The sequence below is a fragment of the Manacus candei genome, unplaced genomic scaffold (assembly GCF_025592945.1).
Source record: "Manacus candei isolate 608988 ecotype Guabito, Panama unplaced genomic scaffold, ASM2559294v1 h1tg000017l, whole genome shotgun sequence".
Taxonomy (NCBI): Eukaryota; Metazoa; Chordata; class Aves; order Passeriformes; family Pipridae; genus Manacus; species Manacus candei.
The window spans coordinates 26,043,940-26,063,069 of record NW_026138065.1 but is presented as its reverse complement, the minus strand read 5'-3'; the positions used below and the strand labels follow the sequence as shown (position 1 = coordinate 26,063,069).

The following is a 19,130-nucleotide window of genomic DNA, read 5'->3' as shown; positions in this document are numbered from 1 at the left end:
GTCAGGGGGTTTAAGGACAGAGCTTTGTGCCTTGTGCTCAGCTGCAGGGGGCCTCTGCACTCAATTAACACCCAGTCCTGTTGATAGAAGCAGTGAATTCAAACTCACCAGGCCACAGAGAAACCCATGAAGTGGCAGGAACTGCATGAAACCCTCCTGTCCAAACAGCCAGCCCAAGAAATGGATACTCTGCACTGTTGATGGTGTCAAATTTATTTCACCACAGCTGTCCCTCAGCAAGGCTACAGGGGCTTGTGTTCTCGCCAGGCACAGCTCCACACACTTGGCACAAGAGTCAAACGAGGGCTGGGTACAACCACTGAGGTTGGTGTAAGTCTGTTCTTGACACCAAAGTGAAATCAATCAGCAAGTATTTGACACTCCTGCCAGAGCTCAGAAACATTAGGAGACAGCAGGCAAGTAACAAAACCCCAGAGCATTTCTACTCCTCAGAGCCAGCCTTTCACAGCTACTCCCTCTGCACTCACATCCAAGCCCAGGGCAGCTGTGACTAAGCTTGGGCACACATCAGCAGCAACTCCGTAGTGTCCTAAGAATCTGAAATTAATCCCACTCATGGCAGACAAGTTTAACTTCAGAGGTGATTTGCAGGCATGGCTCACTCAGCCACATACCAGAGACACTGGAAAGCAAGGAGCACATGAGCTCCTCCTGGATCTGCACTGTGAGCCATCAGTCTTTGGCACCTGGCAGTTTCTAGAGGGTGAGAAAACAGCATGTGGGTGGCAGCCTTTGACACAGAAGCTGATGCCTCCCACCTAGCTTTGTTCATGTGTCCATCAGCCTGGCACACACCTAAACCAAGTGATTAGCAAATGAAATGCCACAATCAGGGCTCTCTGGAACAGGGAGCTGGTCTTGCTTTATTGGTGAGCCCAAGTTACTTAATACACTAGATCCAGCCTCATCAGTGAACACCTACAAAAATTCAATTAGAAGGACAAACCAAGCAAACCAAGTATTTCAAACACTCAGACATTGACTCAATTTCAATGACATCTTGAAAGCTATTCCAGACAAGTCTTACAGCTATTTTTGGCTGGTTATTCCTTTCCCTATCAAATTGGGCAGGAAGGCAAACTGTGGAAAAGTACAGCTAAGGTCTGATTTCAGCACATCTGCCATCTCCCAGGAGCAACACAACAGTTCAGTGCAGACACTGACATCACTCACTCATTCACCTGTGGTCACTGACTTCAGAGCCCAATGGGATAAATACCAGTTTGAAGCCTCCTCAAGATGAAAACAAGTGTTTTACACCTGGTAAGATTATCACCTGTACTGGCTTTTCCAGTAAAGCTTCAGTGCCCACAAAGCATGTAAACCACAAACAGGTGGCCGGTTTTCAATAATGGGAGAGCAGTGGGGTATAACTTTGACTACTTTCCATGAACAAAGAACAGGATCACATTCTTACCATCCTCCTCCCTTTTAGCAGGACACCTGTGAGTAGAGTGAGTAGAGATACAGCTCTGCTTCTCAACAATTGCTTGTAACATAGACACTAAAATTCAGAGACAGTGTCACCTTGCTCTCAACCAATTCCAGCTAAGTACCTGACACAACAGGGACATCGGGGAAATAGTTACAGTATATAGTGCATGCATCTAGTTACTTCATACTGGGATTAGATGGAACTCAAGTATATATCCATCACTGCTCTCACATAAGAAAGGCACTTGTCCACCCTCTCCACATTCACTTGACACTGACTGATGGCAGACAGCTGATCACGTATCACAGCTGGCAGTACTAAGGAGGATAGCTGAGGACCTGTGCTAACACTTACCTTGAATGCTTAACATCTGTCCCAGCTTCAGTGCCGCTCCCCGGACCTTGCACAAGGTCCTCACGATTCTTTCTGCATTGGCCTCTGACAGGAATGGGCTAGAATCCATCACCGCTTTCTTTCCTGAGGGCAAGGAGAGAAAGAGCATGAATGAAGAACACCCTTATCTTGGCAAGCCCACTTCATGGTGTTAGCCCACATTCAGAAGGAAATTTGCCCTTCCCCAGAGAAATCAAACTAGGACTACACTGAGTGCCTTCACAGCAACCGATGGGCACGGACTGAAGTTGTACACGTGTCTTGTGACAACTTTAACATTGTTGGCTTGAAGTCCAAGAGCAGCAAGTTACAGCTTCTAAGAATGTCTGTGCTGCAACTGTCCAGGATCCTGTGCAGATGTTGGTGCTTGAGCTCACTGTACCAGCTAGCTCAGCCTAAAAGGCTATGTAAGGGTGTCCTGAGTCCCACATCATGGGCTGCAGCACAGCCACAGAAGGGCAGTAGGAGTGAGTCACAGCAAGGGAGAATCCTCAAAAGCTTTGGCAGCACACTGGCACAGACCAAGAATGTGCTGGAATTTCTTAAGGTGGAAGCTTGCACAGAACAAGGCAGGTATCAAGGCAAGCATAAAATATACGTACTCGAACACACACATTCCTGTCCCCAAGAATGGGTAAAGTCTGATGTCTGAGAGGCTCAGAGTGGTCACTGCAGCCATCTACACAGCAGTGCCACGGTTCCAAGTATGTGACATGAGGTTTATGTGGCATAAGAAGCACTTCCCCTCCACTTTTTTTTTTTTTAATTTTTATTAAGGGAGAGGGAAGGAGACCATGATTCCATTTTGTGGTCCCTTTAGGAGAAGCAACCCAGAACTACTTCTCCAGGGCCATGCCCAGTAGAGCAGGGAAAGAGGGGGCAGTCAGGCACCCGCCAACCACTTCTCTTGGCACTGCAGATCAGCTCCTAAGGATGAAGAGCCAAGCAGGAGGAAGGTCAGGCCTTGCAGATGGGCTGCAAAGCCCACAGCTAGTACACTGATCTTGCAGCTACATCACTGTTTTCAGCACTTTAGAGGAAAGGGTACTAAGGACAGAATGACTGAAGCCCCCATAAACAACAAGTAAGGCCCAAAAAGGCAAAGGAGATGAAAACAGTCCTGAAGATCTCAGGCAGATGGAAATTACTGGTGTGTCATGTACTGACTAGAGCAGCCAGAGATCCTCTCCATCTCCAGGTAGCTCTCAGAAAGGTACACAGAGGGAGCTTAGACTGTCCAGGGGACAGGAAAAATAACAAAGAGCCAGACAGAAGTGGTCCCTTCTAAACTCTGGTAACTCAGACAACTTGGTACCACTTCCTTGAGTTGCCAAACATGTTACTGATCTGACAGACACCCTTCAGTCCCTGCAAATAGCCAGATTGCTTACAGACTTTCCCTACACAAGTGATTCCACAGAACTCTCTACTGGTGCCAAGCCCTGCCCTTCAGCCCTCCTCCCTTTCACCTGTTTTGTGGGATAGCAACAAGATGACACTGCATGTAGGAGATCTGTCTGTACAAATCCTGGTCCTAAGTCAATAATGTACACAAAAAGGAGAGAGGAATAAAATCAACAGGAGTACACAGGACAACTACGCTGCTCTAGAGAGCAAGATGCAGAGAGGCAGGAGGAGTCCAGAATTCACTACTTGCATCACACACAGCAATCCTCAGAGCACATTTTGCTCTGGATCCTGGATGTAAGGAGTCTGAGAGACTGAACAGGTAGAGTGCCCAGAGCAGAGGGATCTGGCTTTGCCCAGCTTTGAAAAGCTGTCTCTGAAGAGTGAAGTGTTGAAGGCATCTAACAGAGCTCTGATTCTTAATGATCCCATCTTAACTGTCCTATCAGGAAAACTGTGTCCTTAGCAATGCTGAAGCAAATCTCTGCATGAGATGACAAGCAGGAGCTAGGGAAAGTACTGGATCAAAGCCTTACCTTGCTTCATACCAATGCACACAAAAACATCCTCCTTTGAGTCAGCAGCAGAATAAAGGAGTTAGTTAATGATTAAAGTCACCTCCACAAGCCAATGAACCTTGACAATTTTAAAAGAGTCTTATCAGAGAAAGAGCCAAATACAGGCACTCCCAATCCTCTTTTCTTGGCATGCTTCTCATTGAAGTCAAGCCTCCAGGGGCAATACTTGATCACCAGGCAGCCCAACAGCACATGAGCAACTCTTGTTTATGTACTTTGCCACAAGTGGGGCATGAACAAGATGGTGATCTGGAAGCAAGAGCCAAAAGCAGAACTGTGTACATGGCAAGCAAAGAGAAAACAGACATAGGCTTCCAAAGATGAGTGGAAAGGAAGTGGGGATAAAATTCACCACAAGTTCATAAAAAAATATGCCCATTTTCAGTAAGTTAACATTTTTTGCAAAGATGGCTGGCACTTTTTGATGCCTCAAATTACTTCCTCCCCATCTTCAGATCACAAAGCTGGTTTCACCTATTTCATCAGGGAAAGAAAAAAAGGCAAAGAGAAGTTACATACAAGCTGTGGCAACACAGAGACCTCAGAATTGAAGGCAGGTGCAGCAACAATGCCTGGAGCCCATCAGTTCTTCCCCAGCAGAGGTGGCAGGAAGACACCCTTAACCCCTTTTTTTTTTTCTCTTTCCAAATTCAGAATCAGCACAAACCTTTCCAAATCTGTATGCAGCTCACAGCTGCATCACTCCTTTACCACCTTTTTTGCCACTGTCAAATGGAGAACTAGCAACTGGATATTTGTTTTTAGGAACCAACTGCCACACAAACTTTAGAGCAAGAGAAGCCTCAAGAACATAACCTAAGCACTTAGGACTAACAACCCAAGAAGACTGCAGTATTCTTTTTCATAAGAAAATAACTGTATTCAAACCTAGGCCAAGTGCCAGCCCATTGGGGCTTTGCCTGGCATTTGTGCAGAGCCTACCACAACAGCCCAGGACAGGTCATTAATAAGTTACAAACTTAACCTTGAACCTAGAGTCTCTTTACTAGTAACAGCAGCTGTTTATTTGGGCACTCATTTTTATTCCTGGCAATTTTTTCTGCTTTCCCATTCTCACCCTTCGTGAGCCTTGCACTGTAGATACACACACTAAATACTGAGGCTGCCATCAAGGTCACCAAGTGAACAAGGAGGTTATTGTTAGTTAGCTACATCAGCCTACCAAGAAAATTCCAACTGGAATCAAGTAAGCCATCCTCATTTTTAACAGAGTAAGGTAAGTCAAACCACTTAAAAAACTTAAAGAGGGCAGCATTAGGGCCTTAAGCCCATTAAAAAAAAACAAAACACAAAACCAAAAAACTAAAAAAACCCGCACCTACTCACAAGAATTTGGCAGTGGAAAGAATTTATGTCCAGGCCATCAGGCTTGGATGGAAAAGGAAGAAAATCACAAACTCTTGCACCAAACTTTTTTTGTTCTAGGGTAAGTCCCTGAAGAAGTGAATTGTTTATGGAAACAGAGACAATCCGAGGCAGAGTGAGAAGGGCCCTATGGCTACTAACCAGGGATAGGGAAATTGAGCAGGAAAAGACAGATCAGCACCAGCACAGTTACTACAGAACGTGCAGGAGGGTAGGAATTTGCAGTCCCTCCGGTAACAGTAATGGAAAGAAGAAGTACAAGCTGTGCTACTAGGATCATGTGTAGCACAGGAGTTTCTGGCTTGGGGGTAGGGACTGAAGGACTAGTGTTTCTAGCTTCATTTAAAAGCCGTGAAGACACTTTATACTGACTAGACAAAAGAAGAGCAAGCAAGAGAAAGCTCTTTCTCATTAGTCCTGGATGCCAAGCAAGAGTGTGAAACTCTTAGGCATGCCTTTGGGCATATACACATCACACTTGTTTAAGTCTGAAGTGCCAAGAAGTTACTATTAATATTGCAGCAGTGGGGAGAGAAATTATATCCTCGACCAGCTTCCACAGAACAGGACAATATGTCATTCTCAGAAGAGACAGGTCTTAGCCCGAGCTTATGGTGCTGGCAGCCACCCAACCTGGACACAAACACCTCAACCTGAAATCATGAAAGGGATGTAGAAGTATTTTTAAAGAAATGTTTAAGAGGTATTTATGTCAAGAGATTTCCCCCAAGAACAGCTAAGGCTGATACTGTCAGAAGAACAGTAAGAAAAGGGTATCCTAGACCCACACTGTGTGCACTGCAGGAGCAGAACCCATGGAGATAGTTCTCATCCATGGAGCCTTACCCATCACTGTAAAATTCTGTGGAAAACACATCCAAGGACACTAGCTAGAGGTTGTAGCTGACTCACCTAGAGACCTTGCTGTGTCCTTGGCCTGAGAAGCTCCAAAAGAGTACAAATGTGAAAGTTTTCTACTTTTGTCTCACCTCAATAATTGCTGCTCTTGGCCCATTCTCAACCCCACTATTGCTATCATTCTCCTTTACAGCATAACCACTGCTCCAGGATCTTATCTAAGCAGACTTGACAGCAAGAGGGGGAGCAAGAACGAAAGACAAACAGCTAAAAATAAAAGTCAGGTCATTTTCTAACTCCTCTGCCTAGCATTGAAGTTGGCAGTTCTCATGGCTTTATTCTTCAATCAAGGTTTGTTCAAGAAAATCACTCTCCCCAAAGCATGACTCAATACCATAGAACAGGCTTCTGGCATCAAGTTACAGTTACACAGGAAAATAATAATTTCCCTAGCAAGAATAAAAAAAGTCTAAAGGTGCAATTGCTATATTGCAAGAAAAAAAAGTGTTGCCTTCAAATAAAAAATAATTAAAATCATCCTTCTCATGCTGTAAGGGAGAGAAACAAAGCTCATGTTATTCCTTCAAATTTCATAGCTCTGTAAGCTCATGTTTTCACTTTGGGGTGTGCCCAATTAGAAAATAACCTGGCAAGCAGAGAAATACTAACAGTTGCACAATTTCTCCTCTGCTAAAAGCAACACAAATCACCAGCTTCCAACAGGTATCAACAACCTGTCAAACGCTGCAAGTGCTGAAAGCAAAAAGCCTTCAAGGATTGTCTACAGGATGGGCCATGTTTGCTGGAATGTGTTTTTAAATCAAAGCAAAGCAACCCACCCAGCCTCAAATACCTCAGGTCATGGAGAGAAACGAGAACTCTTTGCTAAGGATCCTTTTTCTCTGCTGGGCTACTCTGCATTGTCTGGCTGTTAATACCTCTTGGTATTCTCTGTACCAGTAGTGTCTCAGGTGGCACACAACCCCTGCCTCACCCCTGCCTGCCCCCACAGCGAATGTGGTTCATCTCTTACGATGTAGGCTTTTGCTTTGGGGTTTTTGGTGGTTGGGGTTTTTTGTTGTTGTGTTTTTTGTTCAGTTGGTAGGTATTTTAGGATACTTTCCCCCTCCAAGTTTTTTTCAGTTTTTACCCACTCCAGTGGCCCCTAGAAAAGATGTTTACACTGTCTCTGTCTTCATCATTCTCCCACCCCAAAAGACGACCAGGGCAAAGGCAGAAACTGGCTTTGGAGTAAACTACTACTGGCCACAAAGTAAAAAAACAAGGACCCAGCAGTTGTCATTATCTCAAAGCAACACTTCTGAACGAGGAACAAATTGACTTCATTTTTACTTCTAACTACAAGTACTTAAACCTTTCATCAGCTCCCTGTGGTCACTGGCAGTAATCTAAATACACAACAACCAGACCAGACCAGATGAAGACCAGCCTGCAGTAACTGTAACAAAGAACTTGACACTTTGCAGTATCCCACCAGAGCTTTTCCTGGATAAGAAACAAGGGAATGAACTGTAAACTTTAGAGTAACTTCATGTTTTCTAGAAAAGAACACCATGTACTTTCCACGCCCTAAATCATTCACCCACATACAACCGTTCAGTACCACCATATTTTACCAACACATATGTTCAGAAGAAAGCCACCATGACATGGCCAGGTACAACTTCGGAACATTTTACCTCCAAACAAGCTGGGAAGAAAAGAGGATCAGGTCAACTTGCATGGTACAGTCTTTTGACATGTTATGAGAATCCTTCAGAAGGCATCAAAATACAGATGTTGGAAATAGATAGCTGCTATTTAACAAGAACATAAAGTGTTTTGTCTCTTTAAGAGAGAGCAGGCATCCTCCAAGTTCCTCCTAGGCAGAATACCCTTAATTTCAAACAGACTTCAACCACTATCAAAGTTTTCAGACATAGGGGCTCATCTACAGCTCTGTACTGAAAATGTGGTTTCACTGAAAAGCTTTTAAAAAATCCTTAGGCCAAGACAATCCAAGAATGGGCACAGAGATAATATTCAAACTCAGGGGTGGCTGTGGAGAAGTAAAGATGTACAAATTGTGCTGGCACAAACTCATTCTCTCACATTTACCTCTGACCTGTGTCTGTGTAGTGAGTGCACTTAGATGGGAGAGGAGACTGGAGATGGAGAAGGATTATGTTGAAAAGGAAAACTACCCACATCCCTGTTATTCTGATTCACCATCCCAGCTTTAAAAAAAATACAACCTTGCAAGTGCAGGTAAACTCTGTCTGGGATTAGAAAAAAAAGAGAGGACATCAAAAGGGCTTACCACTGCGTTCCTCAGGTCTAAGGCTCTTCTTTGCAACTTCTGCCAATGCTCCAATGCCAAGACCAACAGCTAGTCCTTTAAAACAAGAAAAAGAGCCAGGTCAGAATGAAAAAAACCTTCCAAGCCACATACAGAGGCATTTTTACAATTAACTTCAAGCCACACAGTCAAATGCACAATGGCTTGATTAGAATATGCTGTCTTTTGCAATGGAGTTATCTTCAGTCAAGAGTTTTCTCAGTTTCAGCCCAGCATGCCAGCCAGGAATCATAGGCTAGGCCAGTCTGGGACATCTGGCTTTTATAAACCACATCACAAGTGCTACTCAGAGCTCTATGCTCTGGCTGAGGTCCTGTTATAAACTGAAATCATGGAGTTTAGAAGAAGAAGGGGAAAAGAAAACAACTCACAAACATGGTTCTCAAAGTACAATTCTCAGGAAAGAACAGCATCCCTCTCCCCTCCCACCATGCCACCACAGCAGGGGGAAGCAAAACTGTATTTAGATGAAGTCACTGCCAGCAGAGTTTAAGGCTCTGCAACCCTGTCTAAGCACTCAGGTTTATTCATGCTCATTAGCTGTCTGTGACTTCCACAGACTCGTTGACTATGATGAACAGAAACATGTTCTTTCCGAGGCTCACCTTATGCAAGCAGTGTTGTAACCTGCAATTCCAAGGAGCTGGGCTGGAGAGTAATCCTGCACAGCAACAGTAAAACCAGGAGACAAAACACCAGCACTCCACATGTACTATCTCTCTGGCAAGCAGTGAATTCCAGGGCGTTGATTCACAGCCACAGGTTAAGCTACAGCTACAAAAGAAGCGTTATCTGCCTCCACTAAACAGATCAAAGCCACTCAAGATTAAATGAGGCACAGATCTAATCATGCAGTAATCCATACTACCAAAGGTCTCATTGCCTTCCCAATCTCAAAATATTTATTTTTCTGGATAATAAATGACATGGGCAACCAGAACAGATGGTGCTCCTTCATATCTCCTCAGCAGTGATGCATCCCACCATGCCGTACTCCCACACTGCTGGCAGTACTGGGTGCACCTGTTTTCCAAGCACCCCAAGCCGTCCTTGAGGCACTACTGGACAGTTTCCCAAGTAAAACAACCACAGAACACAGTACAATGAAGGAAGCAGAGCTGACCAGCACATGGTATTTTGCACATGTGCAGGAGGAAACACACGTACACGTTTTGTGGACCCAAATCACAGCACAGATATTCTGAACTGGAAGGGACCCACAAGGATCATCGAGTCCAACTCTTAAGTGAATGGCCCATACACGGATCATACCCACAACCTTGTTGTTTTTAGCATGATGCTCTAACCAGCTGAGCTAATGTCACATTAGCAGGGAAGTCTGGGCACAAACAAGGTAACCCTCATCTTGCACTGAGTTATTCCTCTCTCCCACCAGGTAATTACAACTCCACCTCTGGGATTGTGGAAAACTTCACCCTTCCTCATCCTACAGACCAGACTAACACTCCAGGGCTCAGAAAGCAAGTACTGGACAGGGGGGTTCAGGGCCACAACACTAATTTCTCAAAATGCCACTAGATTTGTTTTCCAGGCCTCTTTCACACACCCACCCGTGGTCTAGGCATGTATTATCTGAACACAAAAAATGCTGTTATTTGTACTGGATTATTTTGTACTGGGTCTGGCTGAGATAGGAGTTTGTTTTCTTCACAGCAGCCTTTATCATGCTGTGTGCTGGATTTGTAACTAAAAGTGTTGATAACACATCAGTGTTTTGGCTCTCGATGGACAATGTTTGCACAGCATCAAGGCTTTTTCCCACCCTGGCCCTGCAAAAAGCAGGCTGGGTGTGGGCACGAGGCTGAGAGGACACATTCAGGACAGCTGATCCAAATCCATCAAAGGGATATCTATGCCATATAACATCCTGCTCAGCAGTAAAAGCTCGGAGAAAGGAGAATTAAAGGGTGGACATTTGGGGTTATGCTGTTTGCCTTCCCAAGTAACCACTACAAATGCTGAGGTCCTGGTTCCCAAGAAGTGGCTGGACATTTGTCTGCCAATAGGGAGTAGTGAATGAACTCCTCTCATTGCTTTGCTTGCACATGGAGCTTTCTTTGCTTCACCTGTTAAGCCATCTTTATCTCAACTTCCAAATTTTCTCCCTTTTGCTCTTTCTATTCCCTCATGCTGAAGGAGGAAACAAGTAAGCAGCTATGTGGGGCTTAGCTGCCAGTCAAGGTCAACCCACCACACACTGCCAGATGTTCACCTGTTACCAGGAGCAAGTCAGCCCTCCAAAGAATCTGCATGGCTGTACAAAAGCACTCTCCTCCTCTGGGTCTCTAGTCCACTGACCTTGCACAAGTTGCTCCTGATGTCCATCATTTTCCTTGTCTGCAAGATGTGTGTTTCCTCCAAGATTAATCATTTTGTGACAGTTTTCAGTATTGCTGAACAGCCATGGTTCAGTACCTTGAAAAATAACATCCCTAAGCACTTCCAAAATGCTGCTCTCCTGCATTCTGCACTTTATGCAGACAGATTATTTCAGGCCTGGAAAAGGCCACTTGGTTCTATACCAGCAGTGTGGCCCTTCAGACATTTTCCAGGCATCTCCAGCATCTGTTCCACTTCAAACCAAGGCCATCAAGAGATGATCTGGACCCAGTTTTGCTCAGGACAAATCCTCTTGCTCAGCAACTGACACAACAAAACAAACAGAAGACTGAATGGACTGTTATCACTCTGCTCAGCCTGCCAAGCCCAGGGGTGGGTGAGACCCTCCCCTGGAGCAGCGTGTGCCCTGGTTTCAATCACGTAAAACACCACAAGCACCATGCAGTACAAGCTGCCAGCTCCTCAGCTGGACAGCAGAGAGAAAAATACAATGAAAGGCTCATGAGTTGAGATAAGGACCATTACGGGCAAAACAGATTCAACTTGGGGAAATCAGTTTAATTTATTACCAATCAAATCAGAGTTGGGTAATGAGAAAGAAATCCTGAATCATAAAACACCTTTCCCCACCCCTCCCTGGACTTAACTTTCCTCCTGAATTCCCTACCTCCCTCCCTTCCCCAGCAGCACAGGGGGACAGGGATGGGGGTTGCATTCAGTTCACCATATGTTGCCTCTGCCACTCCCTCCTCAGGGAGAGGACTCCTCACACTCTTCCCCTGCTTCAGTGTGGAATCCCTCCCTCAGGACAATCCTCCACAAAATTCTTCAATGTGAGTCCTTTCCACAGGCTGCAGTTCTTCACAAATTGCCCCAGCATGGTCCCCTTCCACAGGGTGCAGTCCTTCAGGAACAGGCTGCTCCAGCATGGGCCCCCATGGGGTCACAGGTCCTGCCAAGGAGCCTGCTCCAGCACAGACTTCCAACAGGGATACAGCTTTCTTCAGGCATCCACCTCCTCCAGCAGGGGCTCCTCCACAAGCTGTAGGTGGATATCTGCTCCACAGTGGTCTTCCATGGGCTGCAGGGGCACAGATGCCTCACCATGGTCTTCACCACAGGCTCCAGCACCTGGAGCACCTCCTCCCCCTCCTTCTGCACTGACCTTGGTGCCTGCAGAGTTGTTTCTCTAACTCCTCTCTCCAGCTGCAACTGTGCAGGTTTTTTCCTCTTCTTAACTGTTATCCCAGAGATGCTACCACTTCTGACAGGCTCAGCCTTGGCCAGCTGCAGGTCTGTCTTGGAGCCATTTGTTGGACATGGGGAAAGTTTCTGGCAGCTTCTTACAGAAGCCACCCTGCAGCCAAAACCTTGCCATGCAAACCCAATACACACACTCACTTGTCACTCACATGACAAACTGAATCCTGCAGTAGTCAGTTCTCTATATACTTTACTACAATTTTTCTTTTTTTTTCCCCCCCAAAATTGTTAAAATCACATTAAGTCTAGACTTCACAAAATTTTCCTGAATTTTCATCTTATTATATCATTAAAAAATAAACTCATGAACCAGGATTGAGGGAGACAGGAACTGCTTAGAAACATCAAATAACATGAGGAAGGGAGAATGGAAATAAAGATGAGATCAAGAACTGTGTGGGTGGAGCTGATGACCCATCAGGCTACAAAACAAGCATGGAACAAAAAACTGCAGAAAAATCTGTTTTGTCCATTATAATCCTGGGAATCAAAAAATAAATAAAAATCAAGGATGATATTTAGTGCTATAAATACACCTACCAGCAGTTACTCCAGCTGCTGCAAGAAGCATACAAAAATACATATAAAGGACAAAGGAGTTCAGTTGGGCTGATCACAAAGAAACAGTAGTTCAGTATTACATGCAAGTGTTGGTAAAAAAGATCTTCAGTCTTTCCAGTAGATGTTCTTTGCTTGTAGAAGAGGTGAGAAGTCAGGCAAATTCTGCAATCCAAGTATTTCTGCCTCCTGTTACTAGTTTGTCTACCACCCACCAGAGTGTCCTGACACCATGGTTGAGACATGGCTGAATATTCCCTCTAACACTGGGGAGGACAAAAAAAACCCATGCAAAGACAAGAGGAGGCATGATTCAAGTGTGAATATACCAATATCGTGGGAATTCAACTATCTGAACCCTAGGAATAGTTACATGAACTCTGTTTTTGACCTACTCATCATCTTTCCATCTTCTCCTAAAGCCTAAAATGGTATTGTTCTAATATGGAAATAAAGAAAAAAAGTGGGTTTTAGCAACAACAAAAAAAAGTCAGAGTCAAATGCTAGTTTGACTAGTGTGGAGATTATAGGATAAGAATCCACCTAAACCATTTTATTTCCCAGAATGGAGTCTTCAAATGAAGATGGCACCCTGAAGCACACAAGAAAAATCCTGCACAAAAAGCTTACTTGCTTTAAATATTGTACATGTTACCTCTTGCATCACTCCTGAGAATAACACCCAGGAAGGACTGACAGTGAGGACAGTAAGAGGCACACAGCACTGCCTTTCCTTGCTCATGGTCTAAGAGGAAAACAAACAACCATAACCCAAAGTTCACCAACAACTTCAGACAAAAAAAAAAAACAGGTAAGAGCAAATGGTAGGCCACTGCTCCTGCCATCGGCTAATGTTTCATGGCTTAAGCATGTAAAAGGTTTCACAAAAATGCAATTTGAAAAGAACATTTCTCATCACATAAGAGCCAGTAAGGAAAAGACACATTCTAATTGGTTGATGGGGTTTCACAATTGCACTGGATGTCTCAAGAAAAAAAACACTCTAAACTTGGAGCAAAGAGCAAACAGGAGCTGTTCCTCACTATAAATGGAGTTGTCTTCCCCGTCCCCTGCATCCAACCTGGCCTTGAACACTTCCAGGGATGGAGCATTCACAACTTCTCTGGGCAATCTGATTCAGTGCTTCATCACCCTCACAGTAAAGAATTTCTTCAGTGCCTCATCACCCTCACAGTAAAGAATTTCTTCCTAACAACTCATCTAAACCTGCCCCCTGTCAGTTTAAAGCCATTACCCCTTGTCCTGTTACTACGTGCCCCTTTAAAAAGTCCCAAAACATTACCAAAGAATATCTTAAATTGAAAAAAACTACCTATAGACCACGTGTTGTTTGCTAAGTCACTGTACTGACTGTACTATTTCTCTTTGCTGTTGCAAGTTAAAACTCAGAGGGAAAGACAAACAATAAATGCTAACAAGTGACTGCAGAGCCCGGAGTACCTGAACATCTTTTTTGTAACATGATTTCCCCCAAAAGCACTCAAAGACCTCTGTCTTGCCAGCAATTTTAATCATATAAAGCAGACAACTGGAGGAGAAGAGCAAGACCAAAAAAAAAAAATAAATGACAGAGATAAGTCTGGAGCTGCTGCTTATAAACAATCTCTTTCTTTCTTACTCTCCCTTTGAGGTTTTGGTTTGATGGAGCTATTTGTTTTGGTTTCTACCTTGAGGTTAGGAGAAGACAGGTAGTTAGTTGTACTTTCCCTAGAAGCATGAGTCAGCCTTCCCTCATGCAACAGCCTTGGGTGCCAAAAGCTGGAGCATAAAGCAACAGCACTGGAACCAAAAGTTCACAGAAAATTTGGTCATCTGCCACTTCACATCCACCAGCCCACCAGCTGTCAGCAAGCAGCAACAGATGAATTCAGAAGATGACAGCTAAAAGTATTGTGACACTTTTCATAAAATTCAAGGCTAGATTAGAAGAGAGACCTGTATGCTACTAGAGCTTAGGAACAGGTGAGTTTTAAAGTGATGCCTTGTTACTCCAGAAAGCAGATCATGAACCCTGCTTCCCTTTAAGGAATACTAAGCATGCCGTGAAGCAAGGGTGCCTGTAGTGAACTACAGGGTTAAAGAAATCTGACAAGCATGAAAAACTTATCACAAAACTCACTTGCTGTTTATTCCTGCACTGCACAGAATCAGTCCCCGCCCCCAACTCCTCCTAGTGTGCATATTAGTCTGACAAAGGGACACACAGAGAAAGAATAATTGTTTTTTTATATAATAGTTGATTTGAATTACATTTGACAGGTTATTTTTCTTTCTTCTGGGATCTGTAACACAAGGATGTCTACTTTGTACATGTGCTTCTCTATCAAATTTTGTGGAAGAGAATCACAAGAGCCACAAGAGACTGCTCACAACCTAGATAGGCTGCTATCATCTCAAAACACTACAGTCACAAAAAAACCCCAACCACAGCAACAAAGAGACAACTCACCTAACGATTAGCTAAGTAAGACTAGTTGCATTCATCTTTCTACCTGCCATACTGTGATAGTTCCCTTTTTCTCAGGAATGAGTCCTTCAATAGCTTTGGATATAAGACATTATATGAGCATCACCTGTTAATATTTCTGAAGATATTTAGCTGCTTTTTGACATGGTAAGTCCCATTCTGCATGTAAAATTCACTTAGGTTTCAGCTAGCTTGATCTTACAAGCTCAGAATTTACATCTTTCCTGGGAGAAAAGGGTTTATAAGCAATGGCTCAGTAAATCAAACCTTGACTGTTATCATCTTCCCACCCTCAAAAAGCACTACCAAAGGGATATGTTTGATGTTTAACCACTGTTCAGAGAAATAGCAAGGATAAGGTTGAGAAAGGTTATTTAAAATAACAGCTGCTCCAGCTATCTCTCCTTGACAGTAACAACACTATAAGGACTTGGAGGAAAGTTTCCTCAATAAAGAAATCACATGTGCAGGACCAGGGTATTTGTACAGGCTGGGGAACAACCTGCACCTCACTTTCATTAAAACAGCACAGTCCAGTATGTGCTACCATGAAGATGTGCAGCTCTGCTATGCACTCCCAAATCATCTGCCCTACACTTTTTAAGAGTAATGGAAAAGCCAAATCAAGCTCTGAGCTAACTAGTTGTTTGTGGGAAAGCACTTTCCTACCGAAAGCTTAACCAGAAAACAGAAGGACCTAGTGCTTCAGCAGGAGCACTGTCACAGCCAGCCATTAACCAGTACGTGCAAGGGCAGTGGCACGGCCCACGTGGGTGTGCAAACTGACCTCCAAAGTTGGCGAGCCGTCCGATCCTCGTGACAGGAACCTTCCTCTCCCGGGCCCGCTCACTGAGCTGCAGCAGAGAGAGGGGGAAAGGAAAAACAAAGAAATCCACAAATTAACTGGGCACATGGGCGAAGTCAGAGTGCAACTCGGAGCACTTGAACAACTCTACGCTACAGACAACTTTATATCTGTTGAGAGATTTGTCAAGTGAATACAGTCCAGAACTGACATACCCTGAACTGAAACACACACTAAGCAGAGGAGCAGATGAGAGGGTGGGAAAGACAGAAGAGCTGACAACCACGTTCGGAAACCCCATTTTTACTTTCAGCTCAGCAGCCCCTGTATTTTGAACCCAGAAAAAGCTGCACAATCCTAACCCAAACTCCTTTCCACACATGGAACTAAAACTCATGGAAGGTTATCAGGTTCTCAGTACCATAGACAATTCCTCCACACACAACAGCTGCAGCAGCAGAGGCAATATCCTGGGTGAGTGCACCCACAGTAGCATCTGATAATGGATTTGGGGAAGGAGGCAGAAGGTCAGAGCAGATGGCAAGTACCACTGTGAGTTCTGCTGCAACATATATCAATAAATACATTGAGTCTTCATATTCCAGTGAATGAAAGGAGAGCTCCCATTAATATAAAAGGGAAGTCTAACCCTATGTATGCTTTTTAAACATCTTCTCACATCAGATTATCTGACAGAAGGGGCAACTGTGAAAAGAGAGCCTGAAAAGCTATCAACAGAACAAATATCACACAGATCAGAGCTAATGAGCACTGATACTTCCCTCTTTTGCCTTCATAAAAGGGAATAGCAGAAAAGGAAGAAATGAGAGAAACACAGGAGAAGGTTAGTAAGGACAATCAAGTATAGAAACCACAGTAGTGAGAATCCTTAATTAAAAGAACATACCATCTGTTTGTAGGGTTTCTGCTCTGAACCTGTTTTGGCCTGTCTGGCTTTATCAATATCTTCAGCTGTTAATCCACCAACAGAGGAATGGTCTTGGTGAAAAGCCCTATTTTGTCCAAAGGGAGCAGCAAAAGGATTGCCAGGGTCCCTAATGCCTCCAAATAACCTTGCATCCATTTTGGGAGGGAAAGGCTTCTGACCCACGCCAGAATCTCCAGTCATATCAACACTTCTAAAAGGTCCATTTGTTGTGTAAGAGTAAGCAGGGCCTTCACTGCTGTGTTCATGAGATTTGCCAGGGGCAGTGGAGAAGTCCATTGGAGCATCTGATGGTTCTCGGGCTGAGAAGTCATAGTCTTTCCCAAAATCCTCACTGAGATCAGTAAAGTTCTCCTGCTGTTTGCCTAGTTCCTGCAAACAATAACAGAATTACTTTCAGAAAAGCTCTTAAAACATGCTCCCTACCATCCATGAATCTCAGAGATGGGCATGCAACTATGCTGTCATGTCTCCACAATGATTTGTAGAGACACTGGCACTGCAGATATTCACAGTAAGAGACAAGAAAAAGGAGACACCAAGGACCCCTGGAATCTCTGGCAGTCTTTTAAATCCACTGATGGGACTAATTTGTTAACAGCTTCTCAAATACCCATAACTAGAGATGCTTTATTCTATATACACTGAAGGGTCACTAAATGTGCAGTTCACTGGAAGCAATACACTGCTCAGTAACGAGGTGATGGGAGTTGCAATATCACATAAAATGTACCTAGGAGGGATAACAAAAAACTAAACCTTGTAACATTCAGTTCTTCCCTCTACCATGTTCCCTCCTCCCATTCTGTCCCCCGAGTCAAGCAACATCAGCACTTTCAAACCCAAAGCCACCCAAAGCAAAACCAGATACCTACTTACAGGCAGGGTAAGTTCATGGCCATGATACAACCAACTGCAAAACACATTTCATTATTCAACCACTAAACTATGGCAGGGCTTGCTGTCATCCCAAAATAAATAAAATTTTGTGCCTGAAGCAGGGATAACAGCATCAGGCACAGCAACACTCAAAGCAAGCTTCTCATGACAATTTTCTTTCTTCTCTTCTGACCTGCAAAAGCTGCCCCATTAAGTCCAGATATTTCTCACCATTTTTCAATATAAAAAAAATAAATGAAGTCAGCAGCAGAGCATTATCTCCTGTTTACTCATTACTTGACATATTCCAGTTACCCATCTCAGCAGTGGCAATACCATGGAATAACTGATGACTATTACAACCAGTCAACAGGAGTTTAAATCCTGCTGTGGTCAGGCCAGCAGGCAGCATATTTCAGGCTCTTTCCTAAATACTAATTAAATTTCCCTTCCCTGGAGAAAAAAAAAACAGAACATGGTCTTTCCTGTTATTCAGCAGGTCTCATGCTATTTTGAACTTCAACATCACAGCAGCAGGGAGAGGAAAAATATGTTTACAGATGGGGACTGTGGCCACAGTACTGACCAATTATTTCAAGCAAGAAGGCCTCTCTACTTCCATACTTACATTTTTAATGTCAGTAAGCTAAAACCCTGTTACCTAATGTAAAAGCTTTCCTCTCTTCAAAACAGAAAATGTTGTACCTTTAGATTTCTTACCAAGCCCTGCTTTGGCAACAGCTTCTCTTGCAACTCACTTACAGAACACAGGGCTGCAGGGTACTGCAGGTGTGCTCATGGGGCCTCACTTTTGCAGAGAAACATGCACAGAAACAGAAGAACATCACCTCTCTCTCGGGCGCAAAAGAAGGACAATGGCAAGACAAAGCACTATGTCCATAAACAAACACACAAGTTAGTTCTACTGCAAGCTTAAACAGAACCAGGAAAATACAGGCCTAGATTCTAGGACTGAAGCTATAGATTTGCCATGATAGTCTAAGGTCTTTGCATTAAAAAAAGTCAAAACATCATTCATTAGTTTCTGCTTCAAAAAAGATGATCTGAGCTACACTATTTTTTTAGAGGATGATAAAGGATGATCATTTTTAATAGAGGAGTTCCTCAGACAAGCCCCATGTTTTTCAGAGATGGTAACACAGCAAATGTGAAGCTCTTATAAATCTACCCCTATCTCTGCTGACAGAAGCTGCTGATTATAGGGAAAAAAAAAAAAAAATGTTCCTCATTTGAAAATCAGTTCTGAAAATCCAGCCTGGGCTGTAAGTGATGATGCAAACACCTGACCCTGAGCCATCCTGAAAAACATCACCAATTCTGCCAAGAAAGCAAGCAGCACCGAGATAAATCCAATGCACTATAAAAGAGCTCA

The 19,130-nt window shown here is 43.8% G+C and overlaps 1 protein-coding gene across 2 annotated transcripts in view; it reads right to left on the bottom strand.

The window, feature by feature from the left end:
* The window catches only part of COQ8A (coenzyme Q8A), a 43,934-nt gene that overhangs the window by 12,528 nt on the left and 12,276 nt on the right, over positions 1–19,130 (bottom strand). For both annotated transcript variants that reach the window (XM_051783404.1, XM_051783402.1), the window contains 4 exons: positions 16,820–17,230; positions 15,895–15,961; positions 8,399–8,473; positions 1,811–1,933 (listed from right to left, as the gene is read on the bottom strand). In XM_051783404.1, coding sequence (XP_051639364.1) covers positions 1,811–1,933; positions 8,399–8,473; positions 15,895–15,961; positions 16,820–17,230 — 676 coding nt within the window. The remainder of the gene's footprint in view (positions 1–1,810; positions 1,934–8,398; positions 8,474–15,894; positions 15,962–16,819; positions 17,231–19,130) is intronic.